Genomic DNA, 27,590 nt, shown 5'->3' with positions numbered 1-27,590 from the left:
GGAGCTTTGAAGGATGAGGGGGAGTCTGAATGAAATATACAAAATACTGAGAGACCTGGATAGAGTGGACATGCAGAAGATGTTACAGCTCGTAGGAGAGACTAGGAATGGAGGACACAGCCTCAGCATGAAGAAATTATCCTTTAAAACTGAGTTGAGGTCAGAGTGGTGAAGCTGTGGAACTCACTACACAGAAGGCTGTGAAGGGCAAGTCACCGATTGCATTTAGGACCAATAACAAAGAACATAACAGCACTGGAGCAGGCCATTTGGCTCACCAAGACTGCACCAACACATGATGCCTTTCTAAACTAAAAAAAACCTTTGTGTCTGTGCAGTCTATACCTCTATTCCCTGCCTATTCACCTATCTGTCAAGATGTCTCTTATTTGTCTCCAAAACCTCCACTGTCACCATATTCCAGGCATTTACTACTCTCTGTGTAAAATACATACCTCCTTTACCTTAAACCTATGTCCACTAGTAATTTACATTTCTGCCCTGGGAAAAAGTCTCTGACTATCCGTTCCATCCACAACTCTCATAATTTTGAAACCTTCTCTCAGGTTGCCCCTCATCCTTCGACATTCAGGTGAAAACAAACCAAGTTTGTCCAATCTCTCCGCATAGCTAATACCCTCCAAACCAGTTAACATCCTGGTAAACCTTTTCTGTATCCTCTCCAAAGCCTCCACATCTTTCTTATAGTGTGGAGACCAGAACTGCATACATATTCCAAAAGTGAAATAAGTAAAGTTCTATACAGTTGCAACATGACTTCCAATTTTTATACTGCATGTTCCAATTGATGAAGGCAAATATGCCATATGTCTTCTTCACCACTTTATCCACTTACGTTGCCGCTTTCAGGGAACTGTGGACCTGTATGTGTGGATTCTATGTATGTTAATTCTACTATGGTTTCTGTCATTTACTGTAATACTTCCTTCTTGCATTAGATCTTCAAAAATGCATCACCTCACATTCTTTTGATTTAAACTCCATCTGCCATCTGCCATTTCTCTGCCAAAAACTCCAGTATCTAAATCTATATCCTGCTGTATCCTCTGTTATTTCTCTTCCCTATCCACAGCTTCCTGAATCCTTGTCTCATCTGCAAACGTATGAATCAGGTCACCTACAACCTCCTCCAATCATTTATACAAACAACAAGACTTTCAGCACTGATCCCTGCAGAACATTACTGTTCATAGATCTCCATTTGGAAAAGTACTCTTCCACCATTACATTTCTGTCTTCTATGACTAAGCCAGCTCTGTATCCATTTTACTAGCTCAAAGATTCCATGTGACTTCACCTTTTTCATCAGCCTCCCGTGAAGGGCCTTGTCAAAGGCCTTGCTAAATTCCATGTAGCCAACATCTACTGTCCCACCCTCATCAATCATTTTTTTCACTTCCTCAGAAAACTCAATCAAGTTTGTGAAACATGACTTTACCTGCACAAAACCATGCTGCTTATCATTGATATTTTTCTAAATGTGAGTAAATCCTATCCCTAATAATCTTTAAGACAGAGATAGATAGGTCTGGATTAGTAAGATAGTCAAATGATACAGGGAGAAGGCAGGAGAATGCGGTTAAGAAACATATCAGCCATGATCAAATAGCAGAGCAGACTCAGTGGGCCGAATGGCTTGATTCTACTTCTACATAATGATCTTATGGTCTATACCACTCACCCTCATGACTTGGGAATGTCGCATCGAGTCAAAATTCTGAAATTCCCTCCTTAACGGCATTGTGGGTGTATCTACAATGGACTGCAATGGTTCAAAAAGACAGTTCACCATAGAAATGGGCAATAAATCCTGGCCCAGCCAGCAATGCCCATGTCCCATGAATGATTTTTTAAAAAATCCTTTTGGTATGAAGGTGAGTGTCTGACTTCGCGGCATAAACTGCATGAATATTTATGCACCATGGTATTTATGGAAGAATCATTAATGGAATGTGGTGTGTAAAGTTGCAAGAGACTGAAAGGGTTGAAGCTGAGGGGTGTCGTTGGCTCCTCCCAGAATGGTGATTTCATGTGGAGCTGCAGAAAAATAGCTCAGGCTATTGAAGGAACAAACTCTACCATCTGGGTCTCTCTCTTGGTCTCTGTAATGATGTACATAGTTTCTATCATATAATGAATTATGTCTCATTTAAGATAAGAGCCCTTTCTCATTAGACAACTACATGCTTTTCTTCTACCACACTGGATCAAGCAGGCTGCGTGGATCCCCACCAGGAAAGAAAATCGTGGCAGATCTACCAGATAGCTCATTCAATGTGATGGTCAATGGTGAGGATTCATCTTACAATAGAAGATTGCCTATTCAATGATATTACCATCTAATGAACAATTTGAAGAAAGTCATGTGTGCATAGTTAGTTGAAACTCTGGTCTTTAAATCCCTCCAACTTTACACTGTGCCAAAAGCCATAAGTAAATCCATGGAGGGAGCAGTGGTCAAATAGGTCAGCCCAGAGAGCTAGTGGGATAAGGGTATCAGTGCCAAGAAATTGTTTAATAGAACCAGGATCAGCACTCATTTCTCTTCTGACACAAGAAGGAACACATTTTTAGGACAGAAGAGCTGCCTAAAACAAGCACCTGACCAATTTGGCAATGTCTCAGAAGGCTGTGCAGATCAGGACCAGTTTTATCAGTTATTATTGCACTCACTTCAGACCCATAAACATGTGCAACAATGTTTTAGCTCTTGCTGTTGAGCAAGTCAGAAAGACCTTTGAATACATAGCAACTCCTATTTTCCAGACAGCAATTGAAGCATATACTTCTACATATATTTTCTTGGTAGATCAGTAACTAGGGGTCACAGTTCCAAGATCATCAGCAAGAGAGCTAGCAGTGAGATGAGGAGAAACTTCTTTTCTCCAAGTTGTTCGGATCTGTAATGCACTGCCTGGGAGGTCGGTGTAGGTGAATTCCAAAGCTGAATATATTTTTGGAAGTGATTAATTTAGAGGGCTATGCTGATGGGGCTAGAGAAAGGGGCTAGGTGGGTAGCTCTTTCAGGAACCAGTACGGACACAATGAGGTAAATAGTCTCTTTCTGTACTGTAAAATTCTTTGATTCTACAGTTCTATCTCTGCTGAGCCCTTGAACTGATTGGACTCCAATTAGCACAAACATTGATAACAACCTTATGATTTGTGACAAAGAACAAATATCAGGTTCCAGCAGCCTAAAATCCCAAACCACTACATCTCTGACCACAAAGCAGGCACTCTTCAATTCCAAGGCCAAAAATATTTGTTCAGTGTCATTCCAAAGGCTTTAATATATTATAATGCTGAGGCTGTAATCCTGTCACCTGTGTAAGTTTGTATTTTGGGGACAAACAAATTACACTCAAAACTTCATTGATGCTTATGGAGTCATAGAGTCATAGACATGTACAGCATGGAAACAAACCCTTTAGTCCAACCCATCCATGCTGACCAGATATCTCAACCCAATCTAGTCCCACCAGCCAGCACCCGGCCTATATCCCTTCAAACCCTTCCTATTCATACACCCATCCAAATGCCTTTTAAATGTTGCAATTGTACCAGCCTCCACCACTTCCTCTGGCACCTCATTCCATTCACGTACCACCCTCTTGTCAAAACGTTGCCCCTTAGGTCTCTTATATCTTTCCCCTCTAACCCTAAACCAATGCCTCTAGTCTGGACTTCCTCACCCCAGGCAAAGGACTTTGTCTATTTATCCTATCCATGCCCCTCATTATTTCAAAAACCTCTATAAAGTCACCCCTCAGCCTCCGACGTTCCAGGGAAAACAGCCCCAGCATGTTCAACCTCTCTCTATAGCTCAAATCCTCCAACCTGGCAACATCCTTGTAAATCTTTTCTGAACCCTTTCAAGTTTCACAACATCCTTGCTATAGGAAGGAGACCAGAACTGCATGCAATATTCCAAAAGTGACCTAACTAATGTCCTGTACAGCCACAACATGACCTCCCAACTCCTGTACTCAATACTCTGACCAATATAGGAAAGCATATCACAACGCTTTCTTCACTATCCTATCTACCTGCAACTCCACTTTCAAAGAGTTGGAACCTGCACTCCAAGGTCTCTTTGTACAGCAACACTCCCTAGGACCTTACCATTACGTGTATAAGTCCTGCTAAGATCTGCTTTCCCAAAATGCTGCACTTCGCATTTATCTGAATTAAACTCCAACTGCCACTTCACAGCCCATTGGCCCATCTGATCAAGATCTTATTGCAATCTGAGTTAACTTCCTTCGCTGTCCACTACACCTCCAATTTTGGTGTCATCTGCAAACTTACTAACTGTACCTCTTATGCTCGCATCCAAATCATTTATGTAAATGACAAAAAGTAGAGGGTCCACCACCGATCCTTGTGGCACTCCACTGGTCACAGGCCTCCAGTCTGAAAAACAACCCTCCACCACCACCCTCTGTCTTCTATATTTGAGCAGTTCTGTATCCAAATGGCTAGTTCTCCCTGTATTCTGTGAGATCTAACTTTGCTAACCAGTCTCCCATGGGGAACCTTGTTGAATGCCTTACTGAAGTCCATTTAGATCACATCTACCATTCTGTCCTCATCAATCCTCTTTGTTACTTCTTTCCAAATACATGTACATCCTGTCCCTCAGGATTCCCTCCAACAATTTGCCCACCACCGACGTCAGGCTCACTGGTCTATAGTTCCCTGGCTTGTCCTTACTGTCCCTCTTAAATAGTGGCACCATGTTAGCCAACCTTCAGTCTTCTGACACCTCACCTGCGACTATCGATGATACAAATATCTGAGTAAAAGGCCCAGCAATCACTTTTCTAGCTTCCCACAGAGTTCTCGGGTACACCTGATCAGGTCCTGGGGATTTATCCACCTTTATGCATTTCAAGACATCCAGCACTTCTGCCTCTGTAATATGGACATTTTTCAAGACATCACCATCTATTTCCCTACATTCTACATCTTCCATGTCCTTTTCCACTGTAAACTTCAATATTCCATATATCCCAACAGCTTCACTTCATAATATTCAAAAACCAGAGAGAGTTTGTATCTCAATAGGTTTAACTTAATTGTTTCTTTCAATTCTTGGTCTTGAAATTTAGAAAGCATTTTTGATAATTAATCACAATTGAGCTTAGAATTTCTCAACTTCAAGTAATTCTTTCAGGGTTCTAACCAAACACTTCTGGTCTGTAACTTTCAAACTAAAATCCTTACACTAAGGTTACCTATTTCCTAACTGTTCTAAATGATCGCTTTTCTTCAAGAGAAAACTACTTCAGACATATGATTTTTGCTGGGCCCTCAGTGCATTGAAAAACAAAAGCTTTCAAAATTATGAGTTTTTCCCAAAGCCAAAAAGAAGTCCGTGTCCTTCTAACAAAAAGCTAATATATCTCAGTATTTACGCTCGCCATGCATAGACTCAATGCAAAGAAATTCTCATTATCACCCCAAGAACTACTACTGTCCTACTGATGTACAAAAAAAAGTCATTGCTCCAGAAATATTGACAAGTTTACCACTAAACCTCCTCACACATTTCAACCAAAAGCCACTCATTCAAAATCCAAACTCAAAAATAAATGAAATTAAAACACATAAATCATATCCCTAACATCATACTTTATTCCAAAATGGCTGTTGTGATCACCTGAGCACAGTACCAGAAAATCCATAAGATATAAATGGAATTGGCCACATTAAGGTTACCATATTATTTAAAGAGTGATACCTGTCTACTGAGTCAGCTTCAAGAAATTCACATATCTTACTAAAATCAGATTTGCATGGAAAATTCACAAGAAAGGTTACCTGTGGAGTATCCAGTTTGGAAGAACAATGCAGAAGACTCAGTAATCGTGAATTGGATTTATATCAGCAGTTGCTTTGATCAGCAAAGGGGAGAGAAAAGATATGAACCAACAGCTGTAAGAACACTGCAAACCTTTCTCCCTCCCACAACATCAAATATTGTGCCTGGCAAAAAGGCAGTTTGGGACAATAACCATTCATTGTGAATTCAAGATGCACAAACTTTGTCATTGCTGCAGAATATGGCACAACAATTAAGGATTCAGCATCAGGTTATGAAACCTCAAAGAATTGATTAGATTACTTACAGTGTGGAAACAGCCCCTTCGGCCCAACAAGTCCACACCGACCCGCCATCCACCCAGACCCATTCCCCTACATTTACCCCTTCACCTAACACTACGGGCAATTTAGCATGGCTAATTCACCTAACCTGCACATTTTTGGACTGTGGGAGGAAACCAGAGCACCCGGAGGAAACCCACGCAGACATGGGGAGAATGTGCCACACAGTCACCTGAGGCGGGCAATGAACCCGGGTCTCTGGCACTGTGCGGCAGCAGTGCTAATCACTGTGCCACCGTGTTGCCCAGAATCTAAGGACTTTTTTTTTAATGGCATACTCCCTGTCTATTCCTAACACTTACTTATTTTTTAAACTATGCTCATATTTGTGTTTGAAGGAGAATTTCACCCATAAACCAGGACAACAGAAATTGGAAATCCTTGCTGAAGGACTGCGTATTGTGGAGTTATACCCCAACCTTCTTCTAGTGATGCTCTGTGCCTGAACAGAAACCTGAAAAAAAAATGCCATCAGATATCTTTTTTAAAAATTTCAATATATTCACCCAGGAAATTTGCTTAGCATAGTTTCTGTTCAACATAGCCTTGACAGTGAATGAAACCAACCTATTTGCACAGACAGAAAAGACAACATGCAAAACGTTGCTGCAGTAAGTTGTTCGCAATTATTCCTTCACCTTTAGACTTCTGAGTTTAGTCAAATCCATCTGTGATTATTTTAAATAAAATTAAGTCTTTTAGCTTCAACCAATCTGCCACTTGTAACAAAGTTTCAGAGCAAAACTAGTCAAAGTTTGAAACTAATGCCACTATAGAACAGGAAAATAGATAATTAGTTTAAGAACTATAGAAAGCCATTTGATTTGATTCAAAAAAGAATATTTGTCAACTGGCCATTCTGAGAGATATGATCACAGAAAAATTCCATCAAAACTGCCTTGTACTATTCATCTATTTTTGATTGGTTTATCAGGAGGGAAAGTTCACACGTCATACAGTGAGGAGTTAGTGCAAAACAGCACTCTGCAAACCAATTTCCTTTCAAATGCTTCCCAACTAAAGCTTAACTAATTCTAACTGTAGTACTGAAATATACATATAAAAGATGGCTCTTGGTTCGTTCGGGTTTCAAGTATGAATAAAAATGATTTATAAAATTGGATACAGATCTATACTCCAAAATATAATTTTGCATTCAAGCAACAAGTCCGCCTGGTTACAGCAACCATTCTTGTGCAATTTTCCAAAGATTCTTCCATAATGTTTCTTTGAAGGAAAAAGATACCAGTGCCAAATATTTCATCAGGCAGTGGAATAGATGGATTTAAAAATGCAAAGCTTCACATCAACTGAAAAATTACAAACACGTTTTCAATTTTTGTAACCATTTTGAAAAAAAAACAGTTTTATGTACTCCAGAAATAGCCTGTATATTAATGCATTTAAGTTCATGCTCTAATTCCCCTTAAAATTCACACATTCAGACAAAATATAAACAAATGTTTACGTATAATGGATAGATTTTTATTTCCTTTACAGCAAACTGGAATTCCTTGCTAATTGCCCTAAAGAGTGCAAGATGAAAACCTCAACAAAATCTGTTTTCCACAAGACTCAAATTTAATCATTGAGTTAACACTTAGCAGTTGATAGGTCGGCTTAAAATTTACTTGTTTAATTGATATATTGCAGCTATTCATGTTTGAACTTTACTCGCACTTGAAAGATAAGAGACAAGTCAAACTTGAAAGAAGTCTTTGAAGATATTTGCTACTGCCTCATTTCTGATTATACAGCATTGCTTTATTTACATCAGTCCAGAAGTATGTAGATAGTCATGATATGGAGGAGCCAGTATTGGAACTAACTCATACGCTGCAGACAAGGATGTCCCAAGGCTTGTTACATTGGCAATGGATGAATGGACACCGCAACAATTGCCAGACAGAGATGTTCCCTCCCAGTCAGGTAATATTTCAACGGTTCGGGATATTCGGCCTCAGACCTTTGTGTGACTATCCTTCAAGGCAGACTTCGGGATATGCAACATCGCAGAGTGGCCAAGCAGAGGCTAATAGCCAAGTTCTGAACCCATGAGGATGGCCTCACCTGGGACCTTGGGTTCCTGTCACACTACAGGCGACTCCATTACACTATATACTCTCTCTCACACACACAACCACACATAACACACATACACACAAAACCACACATACACACACACTTACACACTCATACAGACCCTTTCTCATCCACACACTGTCTCTCGTACACACACACACACAAATAACCCCACACTCACATCCATGCACACACCTTCTCACATGCTTATATGCCATCACACTCACACACACACACACTGTACCAAGTATGCACATACACAAACGCACACTTCTCACATGCACTCGCACTCACATGCACACATTCAAACTCTCTCTCTCGCATGCACATACAAGTCTATAGGGTGGATTTGCATTTGTAGAATTATATTTACAGATACATTCTATTTTGCTCAAAAAGTGCACAATCTGTAGGCAGTCAATCCATGCAATATTTTATAAATTCCTACCTTGGAAATAGAACCAGTCTGACTCATGATCAGGATACAGACAGACTCTAACCTCACATCTTTAATGCATTGTCTAAACTGAGATGTCACCTTTTTTCTATAAAATCTTAAGTTATCTCGAGAATGTGACGAAAGAAGTTCAAGTGATTGGCATATTAATGAACAGAAACCTGCAACCCATTCCAAAAGGTGAAAGACTTAACAGCAAACTAGGTTTGCTATAATTATGTGTCTTATGATCCTGTTCCACAGCTACCTGATGAAGGAGCAGCACTCTGAGAGCTAATGCTTCCAAACACGCCTGTTGGATTATAACCTGGTGTTGTGTGATTTTATACTATGTGGATAGTGTAAGAGGAAACTACAGCTGTTACTTATCCCTCAGAATTTGTGATACCAGAAATTCTAATGGGAAGAGAACGGCAGAACGTCTTGGATGATCATAATTCTTTGTAGGTTCTCCAACATGATAATTGCATTATTGGCATTATAAACCTCTGTCCAATTGGTTTTTAAAAATGCAACAGATTTAAACAATGCAAGTAGTTGTCCACCACATAGGTCTCAGGGCATCTAAAGTTAATTACAGCTCAATTATAACCTCCTGTATGCAACAGACTGTCACACCTGGTTCTGGGACACACCCACCATCAGGAGCATTCTCCCTGTATCTACCCTGTTTAGTCCTGTTAGAATTGTAAAAGTCTGTATGAGATTCTCTCTCATTCATCTGAACTCCAGCAAAAGCAATCCTAACCCAGTCAATCTCTCCTCATACGTCAGTCCTGCCATTCCCGGAATCAGCCTGGTAAAACTTCACTGAAGCACTCCCTCTAGAGCAAGAGCATCCTTCCTCAGAAAGGAGTCTAAAACTGCACACAATATTCTGGGTGTGGCCTCACTAAAGCCCTATATAACTGCAACAATCCATCCCTGCTTCTGTACTCAAAACCTCTCGCAATGAAGGTAAATGTACGATTTGTCTTCTTTACCACCTGACACCTTTAGCGACTGGTGCACAAGTTCAACGAGGTCCTTCTGCACACAACCATTCCGGTAGTAATCTGCCTTCTTGTTTTGGCTTCCAAAGTGAATAACCTCATATATATCCAAACTATATTGGATCAGCCATTGATTTGCCTACTCACCCCAAAAGCATTTACTCAGCTACTATTAAAAATCACTTCTGGCCTTCTGATGTCTTAATCACATCAATGGAACCAAAATTGAATAAGAGTGTAAAAAATTTACCGTATACAGTAAATTCAGCACTTGAAGCATCAGTCATAGGCTGGGGGATTAACCCTGCAATGTTGCTGCTATATTACATACTACACTCTCTTTTAGTGTTGAATTAGCCTGAATTTGTAAAAATGTCGTGCACACCATAAGGAATAGAAATGGGTGTAAGCCATTCAGTTCATCAAGCTGTTCCTTTAGTTAAAAAATTGTAGCTGATTTTCTACCTCACCTTCACTTTCTAGAACTATCCTTATATCCCTTTATTCATGTGGTATTTAAGTATCTACCGATCCCTATCTTTAATACATGATGTGGAAATGTGCTATTATACATTGTACAAAAGTGCTTCCCTCTGGTGGTTCTAAATGGAGTGTGTCTTTCATTGATCTCGCTATTCAAAGGATACTGATTGCTTAAAATCGTTGCTTACCTCTGAAAATTGCATGGAGTACAAATTGTGACAGATACCCAATTTGTGCATCAGTAATGACCTTGCAGCTAGGTATTGTTCAAAAGATTTGGAAGGTGAATCTCTTTCCGCTGTGCCTTCTTAGAAAATGACTGCCCATAGTACAAGAAATGAGAAAAAAAGTGGGGGAGTTTCATAGAAACACCCATAAATATAGAAACAACCATAAATATGTGATTATTTTACATGTAAAATAATTTGGGGGTACAAAAATCAATTTCATGCCCTCAAGGTCCAGCATGTTCGTAACTAAAAGCAGTGCAATTTGAATATTTTAGCCCCGATTCCTGTCAGGGTCAAGATCTGTTCATCATTTCCTATCCCACTGTACCAGGATGTCAGGTCACAGGCTAGTTACTGAGCAATGAGGTGCACTCTTTTGCAGCTACTGTCCAGAATAGCATCCCGGTTGCAGAGCTAGAAAACAATGACAACCATGCAATCTCCAGAAACATCACCAACTGGATCATCCACATAATCAAGCACCACTTCCACTGCCTGGGATGTGGACTCCTCTGAATTGCTTAGATCAAATTCAGATTGGCTGGCTGCTTTGTTTCAGACCTCTGCTCTATCTGTGGGAATGAGCATGATTTTATAATTGCTTGCCATTTAAATACCCCACTTTGCTCTTATCTAATATTTCTGTAGGATTGCTGCAGATTCCAGTAAAGTCCAACACAAGCTGGGGTAACAGCACCTCATTCTTCACTTAGGCATATTATAGCCTTCAGGATTCAACTTTGAGTTCAATACTTTTCAGGGGTGAACACTGTCCTCTACTTTGATGACACCTCCATTCCTCAGTGTGCAGTTTGCATGTAGTACTACAGATTATCATCTATGGAAAGTCAAGTGACTTTGGAAAAAGGTGAGCAAATATCTTAGGGAGGTAAGAATGGAGTTATCATCCTTAATTAGTTGAAAACCAGACTTTGAAAAGATTATGGAAGCCTCTGTTAGTTGTTTTTTAAGCAACATTTTTTAGACTTCTACATCATAGACCTACATGGACAATGGAGAATAAAATCTCAGGAGTTGCATGTCCCTTTCTCCTTCTCACAATAGAGGCTTCGGGAACCAAATAGAATTTCTAAACATCTGTATTTTTAATGAACCATATACATCTTGCAAAGCTGATTTGTAACCACTTTCCAATTGTTGGATCTAGTTTGATGTCAGTCTTGAATGAAAGATCTTCTATGCCTGTCAGCAATTCAATTTTGTCACCAAGAAATACAGTGACTATGAGAAGTCATCAAATTTTTATCCTTAGTTTGCAGACCTTTGGCTCCCAGTGTTGTTTGTCCTTTTACCCTTCCTTTTAAAAAAAGTCTCCATGGATATTGTTTTACTTTCAAGCTATCTGTGTCAAGGATGAGGAAATATAGTTTCTTACAATGATAGGGTGAATCCTCAAAAATCTGGGAGATTTTAGTTCTTAATTCAAAAAAGAGGACTGCTACAGAGGCAATGTAAATGCATATGTAAATTTGGTGGCTGATTGGCAAAACCCTTGGTGTCGAAGAAACTTCAAACAGACTGAACTGTGATTTCTTGTGACCATAGGATAATGACACTTCATCAGAACAGTTAATAACTGGGAAAAACTGGTATCTATGCTGAAACCAAAGTTGGATGTGAGGGTGGTCATGAGCAGATGGGTAGAGATGTAGCCTTGAAGGAGAGATATGAAAGGGGTGGGCAAACAAGGAGGTTAAGAGTAGCAGGCCAGGACAGAAGAAAATCTGAATAAGAAATAATAAGAGCTAACAGTGAAAACAAATGGGCTAGCAGTGCTGAATGCGGCATAGTGGCTTGGTGGTTAGCGCTGCTGCCTCACAGCACCAGGGACCCAGGTTTGATTCCAGCCTTGGCTGAATGTCTGTTTGAAGTTTGCACATTCTCTGTCTGCTTCTGGGTGCTCTGGTTTCCTCCCACAGTCTAAGGATATGCACGTTAGGTGTATTGGTCATGATAAATTGCCCAGTAGTGTCCAGGGATGTGTAGGTTGGGTGGTTTACCCATAGTAAAAACGGGGATAGGTCAGGGGCAGGACCTGGGAAGTGATGCTCTTTGGAGGGTCAGTGCAGACCTGATGGACTAAACAGCTTCTTTCCTCATTGTGGGGATTCTATGAATATTGTGATAATGGGCCTAAGAGTACATGGGAATGAATGAATGTGCTAAAAGCAACTCATATCATAACAGTATGGGGTGGTTTAAATACATGGAAGGATGGAATCAGATCCTAAAGTCACTGAACGCGATGTTGAGTCCTAGAGGCCACAGGTTGCCAAGTGGAAAATGAGATGTTACTCTTTGAGCTTGCGCTAGGACTTGCTGGAATACTGCTGCAGGCCGGTTACAGAAATGTTGGAGCGGGAACACAATGGTTTTTGAAGTGGCAAACAACTGGCAGCTCAGGTCATTTTACTATAGACGGGCAGGAGGCTGGAAGAACACAGCAAGCCAGGCAGCATCAGGAGGTGGTCTTATATGTCGACATTTTGGGTGTAACACTTCTTCAGGACTGGGGGTGGGTGTAGGGGGAGCTGCAGATAAAGATGATGGCGGGGGCAGAGGTGATGAACTGGAGATAGGTAAAGACAGGTAGAGGGTATGACATGGCTGGTCAATGGGAGGAATGAATCTGGTTGGTGGCAGGGAGGAGTGGAAAGGAGTGGGATAGGCTGGAAATGGAGTCAGGGGATGGGAAGGGAGTTTATTTGAAAGTGGAGAACTCAATGTTGAATCCTCTGGGCTGTAGGCTGCCCACATGGAAAATGAGGTGTTGTTCCTCCATTTTGTGGTGTGGTTCATTGTGGCAATGGAGGAGGCCAAGGATGGTCATGTCAGAAAGGGAGTGGGAAGTGGAATTAAAATGGGTGGTGACTGGGAGGTCCGGTTAGCCCCTGTGGTCCTGGCTGCAATGCTGGGTGAACCGTTCCCTAAGATTAAATTTGGTCTCCCTGATGTAGAGAAGACCTGACACAGGAAACTAGATTGGAAGAAAGGCAGGTGAATCTCTATTTCATCTGGAAGGACTGTTTATGGTCCTGGATGGAGGTGAGTGAGGATGGTGTATCGGTAGGTTTTGCATCTTTTCTAGTTGCAGGGGAAGGCACCTAGGGCTTTGGGGCCATTGGTGGGAGAGTGACACAAACCAAGGACTGTCAGAGGGAACAATCTTTGCGGAAGGCAGAGAGGGATGGTGCGGTCTAGTTGGAGTTGGTGGAAGTGTTTAAGGATGATGCGTTGGATGCGGAAACTGGTGGGGTGGTAGGTGAGGACAAGGGGAACTCTATCTTCATTGCATTGTTGAGAGCTGTGGAGTGGGGAAGTCTGGAAGTCAGTGGCAGGAAGGAGAATCCTGCAAGCAAACCCACAGACTCCCACAACTACCTGGACTACATGTCCTCTCACCCAGTATCCTACAAGAACTCCACCCCATTCTCCCAATTCTTCCCAATTGGGAAGTTTGAAGAGAATTGATGAAGACGTTGGAAGGCAAAGGGTAGGTGCAAATTACTGCAAATGCTGGAATCTGTGCTGAAAACAACAAAATGCTAGAGATCACAGCAGGGAGGGCAGCATCCATGGAGAGTCATCTCGACACGAAACGTTAGCTTCCTCCCTACCTCTCTCTCCACAGATGCTGCCTGGCCTCCTGTTCTCTCCTGAAAATGTGTTGCTGGTCAAAGCACAGCAGGCCAGGCAGCATCTCAGGAATAGAGAATTCGACGTTTCGAGCATAAGCTCTTCATCAGGAATGATGAAGGGCTTATGCTCGAAACGTCGAATTCTCTATTCCTGAGATGCTGCCTGGCCTGCTGTGCTTTGACCAGCAACACATTTTCAGCTGTGATCTCCAGCATCTGCAGACCTCATTTTTTACTCCTGTTATCTCCAACATTTGTTGTTGGAAGGCTGCGTTTCCCTGTGGTCCTCCGCGCCGGGAGGTGGCGCTGCAGCAGTTCTCTGAGGAGCGGAACGGCTGTGGATCTCGCTGTGATTGAGGGGGGATGTGCCCCGGAAGTGTTAGTTGACTGGAGGGGAGGGGACTCTTTCCGGGTCGAATTCTGCTGCTCTGTCCCTCTGTCCTGGCGGCACCGTGATGGCGGCCTTGAAACCCGTCGAATCGCAGAGCGGTTCCAGCTCCGGCCTGACCCGCTGGCAGCTGGCCCTCGCCATCGGCGGCCCCATCCTCCTGGGAGCCGGCGCCGTCTACCTGTGGAGGAAGAGGACGGTGTCGAAGCGGAGCGAGAGGAAAGCGCCGGAAGGCAGCTCCAGCCCAGTGCCCAAGGAGGACAGCGGCCGCGGGGAGAATGAGGCGGATGGTCTGGTATGGACCCGGGGGGCGGGGGGCGGGTAAACCCGGGAGGTAGCAGCACAAAGAGTGAATCGAGGGAGATGTGGTTAGCTAGGAGCTTGTAAAGGCATCTTGGAGGAGAGAAAGGAGGTAGATAATGAGGAAGGGCAGAAAATTATATTATAGAGCTGTCTCTGTTCTTTTAATTGAAGATATCTACTTTGAATCACGTTTCCCATTTTGCGATATTTCAGAATGCTTGTGGAACTCTTTCTCCCTTGAAATGCATATAAGTCTCATTCAATGAGAGAGTTGGCATTCAATAGACATGAAGGGCTTATGCTCGAAACGTCGAATTCTCTATTCCTGAGATGCTGCCTAACCTGCTGTGCTTTAACCAGCAACACATTTTCAGCTGTGATCTCCAGCATCTGCAGACCTCATTTTTTACATTCAGTAGACATAAGTGTGTTCAGAAAGACAAAGAGGGAGTATGAAAAAGAGAGCCTCGCAGCAATCAGGAAAGAAATTTGTGTATACATATAAGTAGATGAACCAGCAGAGAGCAGATTAGGAACCAAAAAGGTGCTCACAATAGGTGTTCGTATAGTCGAGGTCTTAAATGAAGGGCTGAGTGAATGAGCAATCTTGGACTTGTGCAGAGGATCCCACTATCACGAATGCAATCTTCAGCCAATTCAGTTCACTTTGTGATAAAAAGAAATAGTTGGAGGCGCTAGACTTTGCAAAAGCTATGGACCCTGACAACCTTTCAGCAATAATACTAAAGACTTGTCCTCTAGAACTTGCTGCACCCCTAGTAACATTGGCACCTACCTGATAATATGCAAAATTGCCAAGTATATCCTGCAGACAAAAAGCAGAACAAATCCAAACTGGCCAATTACTGCCAATCTATTCTTTATCATGAGTAAAGCGATGGAAGGTGACATCAACAGTGCAATCAAGCAGCATCTATTTACCAAGAGCTTTCTCATGGATTCCCAATTTGGGTTGGCCAGGGCCACTCAGCTCCTGACCTCATTATTACCTGGGTTCAAAAATGGGCAAGTGAGCTAAGAGTAATTATCCTTGAAACCAAGCTGAGTTTGGCATCAATGAGCTGTAGTAAAACTGGGGTCAATGGAAATCAGGTATAGGGGGAGAAACTGTCTGCTGGTTGGAGTCATACCTGGCACACAGGAACATCATTATGGGAAGTTTGTCTTCTCAGGTCCAGGTGCATGAGTTCCTCATGGTAGTATCCTAGGCCCGTCATGAGTTTGGAAGAGGGGATATTGGCTAATGAATGTACAATGTTCAGTACTATTCACGACTTCACCGATACTGAAGCAGTCCCTTTCCAAATGCAGCAACAGCTCAACAATATCTGGCTTGGGCAGAAAAGTAGCAAGTAACATTTGCACCATACAAATGCCATCCCTATAACAGGCAATTTTACTCTTACCCTCTGACTTTGTGGTATTCACATCACTGAATCTTCCCGTATCAACATCCTGGGGATTACCATTGATCAGAAACTGAACTGGACAAGCCATATAAATATAGTGGTTGTAAGAGCAGGTCAGAAGCTAGGAGTAACAACTCATTTACCTCATGTCTCCCTAAAGCCTGTCCACATTCAATAAGGTTCAAGTGAAGAGTGTGATGGGGTACTCTCCACTTGTCTGGATGAGTGCGGTTCCATTAACATTCAAGATGTTTGACATCATCCATGACAAGGAGCCCATTTAATTAGCACCACATCTACAAACATCTATGTCCTCCACCACTGATGGTACACAGCAGTGTGTACCATCTATAAAATGCACTGCAGAAATTCATAGCTCCATCAGCAGCACTGTCCAAATGCATGACCAGTTCCACCAAGAAGGACAATGGCAACAGATATATGGGAACTCCACAGCCTGCAAGTTCTCTTGCAAGCCATTCCTTCACTGTCATTGGGTCAAAATCTTGGAATTCCCTCCCTAATGGCATTGTGGGTCTACCTAAGCACATGGACTGCAGTGGTTCAAGGAGGCAGCTCACCATCACCTTGTCAAGGACAACCAGGATGGCCTAGCCTGTGACACCCAAGTAAATAGGAGTGAGTTTTAAAATAAGGGAATTGTTTGCTTTTGCCTTTACAAAGCCAGGCTATGGGAAAAGAGGAGGTAGTTGGGAAGGATGTAAAATTGATATGGGAAGGATCTGTTGGTTAGATCTGTACTTAATGTGGATAAGGCACTGGGTTCAAGAAGTGTTTTCAAGAAAATTGAAGGAATTGAGTTTGAAAATTGCTGAGGCATTGGCCATAATTTTGCTATTCAGCTGTTGACACTTTATTCCCCCATCTGACACTTTTGATCACCTGCAGAGACTTATTGTCCAGTCTATCAACAGGCCACTCACACCACTTGTACTATCTTTTGATCTGTCTGCCTATAAACTCTGTGCCTATGTGTTTTCCTTCAGTTCACCTGATGAAGGAGCAGCACTCCGAAAGCTTGTGATTTCAAATAACCTTGTCAGACTATAACCTGGTGTCTTGTGACTTCTGATCTTGTCCACCCCAGTCCAATGTCAGCACCTCCACGTCTTGGCTGTAATTTTCAGTCATCCTTAGGATTGTGGTGGTCACATAGGATAATGTTAGGAAATCAGCATTGGAATGGAAGGATAATTAAAGTAAAGAACTTTAGGGAACTTGGAGGTGATGATAGCATGTGGATAAAACTGAGGTTTCTAGGAAAGTAGTGTCTCTTTGGACCTATTTCGCTGAATTTATACAATGCAGCTCTAAGGGTGGAGCATTCAGCACATTTGTTCATAGAAATTACTGTGTGCAATTTATTTCACATTGAAATAATTTGAGACAATGAACAGTCATGTGGGTAGGATTGATAGATCAGTGCTGCAACTCCTTTGGCTTTGGATGAAGATGCTGAGAAAAGGTAATTGAGAGGGATCTGAAAGGGAGAGAAAGGAAAAGATATGTTGAGCAATGAGATAGTGTTGTATTTAATGAAAATTGATCTGCTTCATGGTGTGAAAGGTGAGGATAATTATTAGATTTCTCTTCTAATGCAAGTCTTCTTTGAGATTTCCATAACTATAAGCTCTCTCTGAAATAAATTGTATTTTATTGCTCTTTAAAACATGGAGGTTTTTAAAACGTCTTATAATTTCCATTAGTTTCTTGCCTTTTTTCATTCTCCTTGTCCTTCCAGCCTTTGCTTTGATATTTTTTCCTCTTGATTTCATTTTATAATTTACATTTCAACTCCCCTTGTCTCGTGTTCATTTCTGTACTCTTTCAACAAACTCCAGCTTTTGCTGCGTCCCCGTTTATTGTGGAAAGAAATTTATCAACTTCCGTTTAATCCTGAATCTATCCTGTTCTGATTTTCCGTGTAGCAAGCCTTCACAATTTATTCATCTCAAATTATTTCATTTGTTTGAAGACCTTTCTTTAATCCTGTCAATGTTTCTTGCTACAAAAAATGCCTCCACCCTTTTCGATAATGGTAACCTTGCATATTTTCATTGTTACCTTTCCATTATTCTTGAATTTTATGTTAATATTTTATATCCTTAAAATAGGGTGCCCAGGAAATGCAACATTTTAATCAATGTCTTCTGCAAATGTAGTAATTTCCTTGTTTTCATATTCATTGTTTATGCAGATTCTTGTGCATGTTCACATTTGAGCACCAATTTTAAAGATCTACAGAGAAACATCCTCAAGTTGCTTTTCTCTCTGCGCCAAAATGTTTCCTTAATTGCAAATAAGTTTTGCACATTTTACACTTTTAGTGTTTCATGTCTTTCTGCTTTTAACTCCATCTTGTGTGTTAGCTAAATTGACTTTGCTGACCTTTCAGCACTTGTCTGTGGTTTCCAGTCTTGCTCACAGTTTGGCATTGTGGGCGGATTTGACATTCCTCATCTTCAGATTTAATTCCTCTGTTTTAACTAGAAAACAGCAGTATCTCGGATGAAGTCCTGAGGATCAATGGTAATTTGAAAAGCATTGGCTTATCCCTGGCTCTAATCAAAGAGATAAAAGTAAAGAGGAAAAGTGAGCAGATGAGCAGTTAGTAAACAATGGTAGAATAGAAAGCATAAATTGGAACTTCAGGTTACATTACCCTCCACTAATGTGTTTCTTTCCAACTATAATTCAGTCTGTACTAGAAAGAAAAGGACCTATATAAATGCTGTAGTTTTGGGAATGTCAAAGTGGATGGTTTAATTTGAGGAATATATTTTTCATTTACGATGTTGAGGTGCTGAGCAATGAGATATTAGCCTGACATTACTCATGAACTTCAATATCTTGCTAACTTGTCTGGAGTAGAGTTTATCAGGAATCAGAGTGCTTTGCATTTCTGATAGCACTTCAGAAACAAAATCTTTACAACTTTTGTTTTTTCCAAATATTTTGAAAAATCATTTAAAATGTTTGGCTATTATGTTAATATTATTAGCAAGTTAAAAGTATGTGCAAGTCTTCTGATTCTGTATTTCCCTTTCGTGTCACACTGTTGAGTGCCATTTTACCATGTTAGAGCACTTTGTGTGTTTTATCATATTACTAAGTTCTTTTAGTTTCTGTTTCAGACCTGTTGAACATAAGACACTGAAAATTGTGTATCTAGCAAAATCCATTTCCTTTTTAGCAGGAGGATAACGGTGGCAAGAAGACAAATAACAACTGGCAGTGATTATTCATCAGTAATAAAGATAAAAGCAGAAATTACTACTAGTGGTTTTTTTAATAAAGGGGCAAGATAGTTGCTAGGTGTTTCTAAGTTGGGTGGGATTATGATATGGTGGCTTGGGAATGTTATCCATTTTAAATTTCATTTTCTTCCCTTAGAGCTTGTTAGACCGAGCCCAAGCTGCAAAGAATAAAGGAAACAAGTATTTTAAAGCTGGCAAATTTGAACAAGCTATTCAATGTTATACTGAGGCAATTAGCCTGTGTCCAGTGAATCAGAAACAAGACCTTTCAACGTTTTATCAGAATCGGGCTGCAGCATTTGAGCAATTGGTATGTAAGACTCTTGTACTTTGAGTAACCATAGACTGACTAGCTTCCACATATGTGACACTGCTTCTAGCTATGTTTTTGTGGCCCTACTCATTAAGTATGCAGGCCTTCAAATTTTTCTGCATGAATGTCTGGCAACCTAAAAGGGCAGGTTATGGATGGCCTGCATGGGAAAATCCAGTGCTGAGGCCGCGTACCTTGGAGGAATAATGTGTATAAGGATGGCATAACTAATATGCCAGTTGAATATTAACCTTGAGTTTGGCATTACCATTTGAACCAAAGTAGCTGCGTCCAAGCAACGTGTAGTTAGTTGTATACTATAGAGTTCCAAAAAAAAATTAAACAAGAAAATACACTTGATTGAGACTCAGTGGTAACAAAGAAGAATTCTATAAATTGGCTTACCATACCTTTATTGATAAAACATTTAATAGAAGAAAATGTCCCACGTTAGGGATGTCCAATTGGTGGGTCCCCATACACTGGCGATCCACTGTCAAAGCCTATGCAGCAATGTCTTTTTAAAATTTGTATTCCTTTTTGCAAGGGAGGATGGGAGCATTGTTTATGCTATGAATTTTATGACCGTATACATTTGGAAGTTGCTACAGTTAACCCTGTGCTTCTATTTGTGTATGATCACTCGAGCAGAACCCCATGGTCTTGATATCTGCAGCTTCAAATCAATGCACATTGATCTAGAAGTTAAGGTAAATTTTACAGTGTCCCTTTAGTATCTGTTTATGTGACCTGTATGGCACACAATGACATGGTACTTTTGTACTATTTAGTCTTTTCCTTGAGGGTGTGTGTCACACCTATTATTTTGAAACTTAGTATTTCTGGTAAATTTAGGTTTTGAACTGGTGAAAATTCTTTGTTGTGACATAACAATGTGTACTTCTTTGCTATTTTAGTTTAGCTGCACGTTTTTGGTTTTATTGCTGTTCTCTTTATGGTACAATCCTGCCATAGATTTTAATGGGAATTGATCATGCTCTAACTTATTGTTGTCTACATTGAAGTTTATGAGCCATAAAGTGTGGTGCTGAAAAATCACAGCCAGTCAGGCAGCATCCGAGGAGTAGGAGAGTCGATGTTTCTAGCATAAGCTTGTCATCAAGAAGAGCTCCTTGACCAGTTATGCTTTTTCAGCACCACACTTTTTGACTCTAATCTCCAGCATCTGCAGTCCTCACTTTCTCCTCAATTTTTTGAGCAATTGACTTAGAGTATGAATATACTTGACATAAAATATATTGTAGCAACAGACTGATGGTTGGTGCTTAGTTTTTCTTTTGGGACTCATTGCCTGATTTTGCCACTACTACATGAAGCATGTCAAATTTAACAATGACTGCAAAGACTATGAACTGCTGTTAATCCTTCTAATCATTTAACATTTGACCTTCCAGTCAGCAGATGTAAGGTTTTTGCTTTGAGAATTCCTTCAACTTACAGCAGTAGTATTTCAAACAACCTGTACAATTGCAGCGTTCATTAAGTTTCCCACTTCTAAGTGGGCTGGAGAAGGCTTGAGATCAAGCAATTTCACCTGTCTCTTAACTTGCTAACTGAAGGTGAAGGTTAATAAATTTGCCTGGGTACTTGCATTCTAACCAGAGTGGGGTGCTTGTTCTACCTGTATCCTTCATATTGATGCAAAAAATGAGTTTTATTGAAATTAGTTTGCTATCATATGTTTATCTATTTCTCTAACCAACTCTTTTTACACCCCTCGGGATCAGTGGAACTCGAACCTAGCTCTCTGGCGGTCTTTTGGTTTCTCAAACTGCAGATCAGCCATCGCTGTAACTATTTGGCAAGAATTGGTTTCAAAATTTATATATAAAGCCACTTCCTATGCAAAGTTAATCTAAACTATTGAGGGTATAAGTGCATATGGAATATTGCTGCTTCAATGGCATGAATCTTGTGGCAGTAATACCAACAAAACTCACCGAGTTGTCATCAGTTACTCTTCTGAAACTGACAAGTTAGAGGAATCTAATCATGATCAGATTTATGCATCAATTCAGAAATTTTCATCAATGATTTATCATCTTCAGAGGGTGTGCTGTTGGAATATTTCCAGACTGCAATCATGGGTAATCAATTGAATTGAAACCAACTTCTACTCTTGTGTTATCTGTCTCACAATAAAAATCTTTCAAAGTTTACTCCATGTGGTTGAGGTATAATGGATTATTAATCAGCATGCTAACTTCATAGTTACTGGTAAACCCCCATAATGGTGATGAAAGGTTAATTATATACTTAAAGAACACCAATGATAATTCCCCATTTTAAAAAGTATACCTATTTGTTTAAAAAATTGTTGATTTTAGCTTCAAAATTGAAACATCACTTATTTATGATAATTTAACTTGTGAAGAATAAGGTTATTCACCTTCTTAGGAAAACAGAAGCATAGGCTATTTTTGAAATGGGGAAAGGTTTTGGAAATATGAAGGGACTGGAGTCCGAGTTGATAAACTAATGCATGTTTTATCGCGCATACTACTCTGTTCTCAAACAAAATCACCAATTCAGTTTCATCATATAATAACTTTATCTTGCAGCAAAAATGGAATGAAGTTGCTGAAGACTGCACGAAAGCCGTAGAACTCAACCCGAAGTACATAAAGGCACTGTATCGTCGTGCCAAGGCATATGATAAACTAGATAATAAGAAGGAATGCTTAGAAGGTTTGTGCTTTTTAAAATCTAATATTTTTTATTGTTCCACTTAGTCGTAATGTTTCTCCCTATTTATTCTGGTGGTTCTTTGCTGGAGTTCTGTTTCACAAATTCTGTCTGCCTTCTGATATCTAACCTGCAACTACAGAATCACAGAATTGTTGTGACACAGCTGAAGGTGTTTCGTCCGTTATGTCCAAATGAGCCATGCTGTTCTTTGCCTTCATCATGTCAGACTGTTTTCAGATAACAGTCAAATTTTATTTTGAATATCTCAATTAAACCCGCATCCATCATACTCTCAGGTGCATTCCAAGACCTACCCTCTTGTTGTATTAAATAGATTTTCCTCATATTGACATTGCTTCTTTTGCCTATCGCCTTAAACCTGTGCCCACTTGTTTTTGATCTTTGTACAAGTAGGAACAGTTTCTCCCTATCTATTTTATCCAATCCGCTCATGATTTTGAATGCATCTACCAAATCTCTGTTCATTCTCGCCCCCCCCCCCCCCCATTCTTCAGACATAAACCTAAGTTTATGTAATGGAGCAAGTGAAAGTTGAACCAGGTTTCCACGTATACAGTTTTCTGCTGTAGTTACTTAATAGCAATGTGAAGGAGGAAGTATGGTTGATTTTTCATATCCTTTCTTCAAATTTCTGCTCAATTTTAATGCACACTCAATCCAAAGTGAAATCTGATAACTCTGGAACTGAGCCTTCAACATTCTGTTGTGATTAACTTAACATTACTCACTCATGATTACGAAAGGTCAGGCAGCATCCGAGGAGCAGGAGAATCGACGTTTTGGGCATAAGCTCTACATCAGATTCTTGATGAAGAGTTTATGCCCGAAATGTCGATTCTCCTGCTCCTCAGCTGCTGCCTGACCTGCTGTGCTTTTCCAGCACCACACTCTCGACACTGATCTCTATCATCTGCAGTCCTCACTCATGTTTATCTCAAATTTCTAAATATTATATTCAACGTGGGATTGTAAGGCTACAACTACACTGTATACTTGGGTCCGTCAAATCTAAAGCAGCATTAAGTCAGGAATTCTAACTGCTATCTCCTGAGCTGAAGGTAAGTGCAGCTTTCCAAGATGAGTGAAGTAATGAAATGCAGTTTAACATCCAACTAAAGTTTTCTTTCCGCAAATTGATAAATTACCTAAAACTTCATACTTAATTGCAGTTATACATATATGTCCAAAGTCGTTTCGCAGGAGTGTTATGAAACAAAATTGTACACTGAATGGCATACGGCAGTATTGGGCCAGATGGCCAAATACTTGGTCAAAGAGATTGGTTTTAAAGAACATTTTAAAGGAGGGAGGGAGGAGAAAATTAGGGCAGAAACTCCAGAGCTTAGAACTTAGACACATGAAGGCAAGGCTACAAATGTGAAACAGTTAAAAATGGGCATGTCCAAAAGGCAGAATTGGATGAGCTCAGGTTGTGTTGCTGCAAGAGGTTATAGAGATAGAGGGTCAAGAGTGTGATGCTGGAAGAAGCACAGCATGTCAGTCAGCATCCGAGGAGCAGGAGAAATGACGTTTCAGGCATAAGCCCTTCATCAAGAATGAGGCTTAGGGCCCAGGGGGCTGCAAGATAAATGGGAGGTGGGTTTGTGGAGGTTGGGGATGGGGGTGGTTTTGGCTGCGGGGAAGGTAGCCGAGAATGGGATAAGTAGATGAAGGTGAGGGAGAAGGTAATAGGTCGGACAGGAGGGTGGAACAGATAGATGGGAAAGGTGATAGACAGAGTCAAGAATAGAGTGGTGCTGGAAAAGCATAGCATGTCAGGCAGCTTTTCCTGCTCCTCGGTTGCTGGCTGACCTGCTGTGCTTTTCCAGCTCCACTCTATTCTTGACTCCGATCTCCAAGACTCACTTTTGCCAAGGTGATGGACTGGTCAGGAGGTTGGTGCAATTTAGAAGAGATAGGAAGCCTGCTTGCGGATCATTTCAGAGAGTGTCTCTGGGACTACACTGGAGAGACAGGAAGCCTACTTGCGGATCGTTTCAGACAATGTTTCAGGGACACCTGCACTAACCAACCCCACTGCCGTGGGTGAACACTTTAACTCTCCTCCCATTCTGAATTGTTTGAATAAGGATCGGAAGCAAAGATTTGACTGATCTCAGATTTGCAAAGTATGGAATGTGGTCAGGAGTGTATCAGGTAAATGAGAGATAACAAAAGCATTTCAGCAGTTGAGCTGTGACAAGGTTGAAGCCAAGTTGTGTTATGTTAGTGAGAGCTGGCAATCTTACTGATGGTAGAAATACATATTTTGGAATTCATTTGTAGCTGTAACATGCCACCATGTTTGCAGACAGTTGGTTCAGGCTCAGCCAATTGCCAGAGAGTTGGATAGTGTTAGTCACAGAGGAAATAGAATTTATAGGAGATATCAAAGGCAATGGCATTGGTCTTGCAACGATCAGTTAGAAGTTTATTTCCTTCTTTGTTATTAGTTGCCAGTCAAGCAATTTGATGAAAGTGGAGGAGTCAAGATGTTGAGGATGAGCTGGATGTCGTCAATGTATATGTAAAAACCAATGTTGCTTCAAATGATGTCACCAGAGACAATAAATTGATTCAAATTAAGGGTGGAGGATGATATATTTTGGAGAACACCAGAGGTAATCTATGGGAGGATGGAAACTACCATTACAAGTGATAATCTATCTATAGTTAGCTAAGAATCAGGCAAAGGCAGTCTGACTCAGCTGGAAGACATTCAGGGGTTGGAGCAGAATAGTTTGACCAAGTTAGTCCAAGGTTGCAGACAGAGAAGATGAAGGGGGTTGGTGATTCACCTTTGTCATAGGCTATCATGGTGATTTTGAAAGCTCTTTGAGTCCTGCGCCAGAACAAAAACCTGACATGTGGTTCCGACATGGGGTTTAGAAAGAGAATGAACATGGATCTAAGAGGCAACATCTTGAAAGACTTTAGAGAGAAAATGGAAGTTGGAGAGTGAGTGTAGTGAGCAAGATTTTTTTCTGAGAGATTGTTGACGATGGCCAGTTTTAAGAGTCCAAGTTAGTCCTTGATCAGAGAAAGCTGTTAACAATATCAGCTAACATGATAGCAGTAAGAGAGATGTGTTCAGCTTTTGCTGGAAATAGGGCTGAGGAATGAGGTGATATGCAGAAATATGTGCACAGATGGCATGAGGGATGATATAAAAGAGCAGTGTTTGGGCAGTGTACCTACACAGGAAATTAGCCCAGTGGACTCATGAAAAGGAGGGAGGTGACAGAGGCATCTAATTAGTGTTGATAATGAATCAAAGTTGTCCATTAGCTCCACTTACTGTTGGAGATGAAGGTGGATCAGGTAGATGGGGGAATTAAAGGTTTTGCAGTTGAAAAAAAAGGTGAGGATTACAGTATAATCCTGAAATAGTGAGCAGTTTTAACTTACAAGAGCAGGCCTAAAAGTTCTTTACATGGTCCAGCTAGATCTGTCAATCATCAATCAGTGGCTGCCATTCTGTTTAAGTCTGCACCTTTTGGACCTATAGCAAAAATGAAAGCTGACCCAGGGGATGATGTATTAAAGAGCAATGGTTTTATTGGGGACTGGAACTTTAAAAGTGGAAGTTTGAATATAGATGACAAATCAGTAATCGCAGGAATGTTGGGGTGAATGTTGGGGCCAAGTCTTAGGGTTTGTGATTTTGAAATTCTTGTTGGCTGCTATTCTTTTTCCAAGGATGAACAAAGTAGGATTTGGACATTGAAGAGGGGATGTGGGTGCAGAATGCTACAAGGTAATGATTGAAGCTGGCTTTGTCTGTCATTGATATGTTGTAAGTCACATTGAGATTCTGCACAGTATTTTTGTGGGAGAGAAGTAAACACCACCTCAGAATAAGGCCGGGAGAGGCTGCTAAGACTTTTAGCTTGTAGTTATTTGTTTTTATTGGTTAAGGTAAAGAATATTTTGGAAACAAGTCTTTGTGGAATAGATCTGAGATGCAGTAAAACTTGCAGTAATGTGCCCGGACTACAATCCCATAATGATTCTGTGTTACAGTATCATGATGTCTCTCTCTAGGTCCTTTAATGGCCACCATCCATTCACCAGGCTTTTGGATCTATGATGTTTAAGCTTGAAATGTTTGCCTTTTTTTTATAAATCAAGAGATTAAATAGTAAAGGGATTATATTTGGTTGTTATACATCACCTATGTAAGTATTTAGAGCTTATTTTCCTTTTTTCAAAAAAGGGCAAATCTGACCTTGAAGTTTAGCCACGTGTAAACTGTACATGAAAGCTCTTGAGACACCACAGCACTTTGTTACTACACATTAGAAATGTTTAATCTGGCCAGGGATTGTTCTGTCAGTGTGTTCAGATTTCAAAACTGTAACCTTGGCGGAGCTTAGAGTCTGATTATACAACTGACAGATGTGTCTTACAAGATAAAAAAACGCTTTTTCAGTAAACATTGCTCTAACTGATAATGGGGTTAAGGCCCATTGTCATTTGTTTGTTGTAGGTGGTAGAAATAAGTAATTGTTTACCCACTGGGAAAAGCAAAATAAAGAACAAACTACAAATAATGTACATAAAACAAAATATCTTACCATCTAAGATCAGTCAGCATGTGTGTAGAGATTGAATGAAGTGATATTGGCTCAATGGTTGCACTTCACTACTTTTTGTGGTTCAAGTTCCACTTGTAAGATATTAGTATATAGTCAGCGCTGATTAGTTCAATTCTGAAGCAGCTGTGCTTTGGGGAGGGAATTAAACAGGCATGTCTGCTGTCTTGGGCATAAATGTGCCTGATTCCATTGAGCAGAATGGTAACTTTGCATGTACTGTTTCTTTTGAAGAAGAATATATAATTGCTCTGCAATTTCTTGCATTACTGCAGTTGTATTTTGGTGTTGTGGTGCTTGAGAGAACTGTAGATGCAGTGGCATGCATCTGCAAAAATATTATCAAAGAACTTTATTTAAAATTGTGATAGTCTTTGTAGTTATGCATTTTTGCATAGGTAGGCAGTGTGCAAATCTATATTCATTTTTCTTTGGTGCTGTTTAATTATTAAAATACA

The 27,590-nt window shown here is 40.6% G+C and overlaps 1 protein-coding gene across 1 annotated transcript in view; it reads left to right on the top strand.

The window, feature by feature from the left end:
- The first annotated feature begins 14,493 nt into the window (after positions 1–14,493).
- tomm70a (translocase of outer mitochondrial membrane 70 homolog A (S. cerevisiae)) overlaps positions 14,494–27,590 on the top strand; it is a 29,988-nt gene continuing 16,891 nt past the window's right edge. The window contains exons 1-3 of the mRNA XM_060833168.1: positions 14,494–14,778; positions 19,631–19,804; positions 22,390–22,516. Of these exons, the coding sequence (XP_060689151.1) occupies positions 14,551–14,778; positions 19,631–19,804; positions 22,390–22,516 (529 nt within the window). The 5' untranslated portion in view covers positions 14,494–14,550. The remainder of the gene's footprint in view (positions 14,779–19,630; positions 19,805–22,389; positions 22,517–27,590) is intronic.

Source organism: Hemiscyllium ocellatum, chromosome 12 (assembly GCF_020745735.1).
Source record: "Hemiscyllium ocellatum isolate sHemOce1 chromosome 12, sHemOce1.pat.X.cur, whole genome shotgun sequence".
NCBI lineage: Eukaryota > Metazoa > Chordata > Chondrichthyes > Orectolobiformes > Hemiscylliidae > Hemiscyllium > Hemiscyllium ocellatum.
This window is presented reverse-complemented; position numbering and strand designations above follow the sequence as displayed.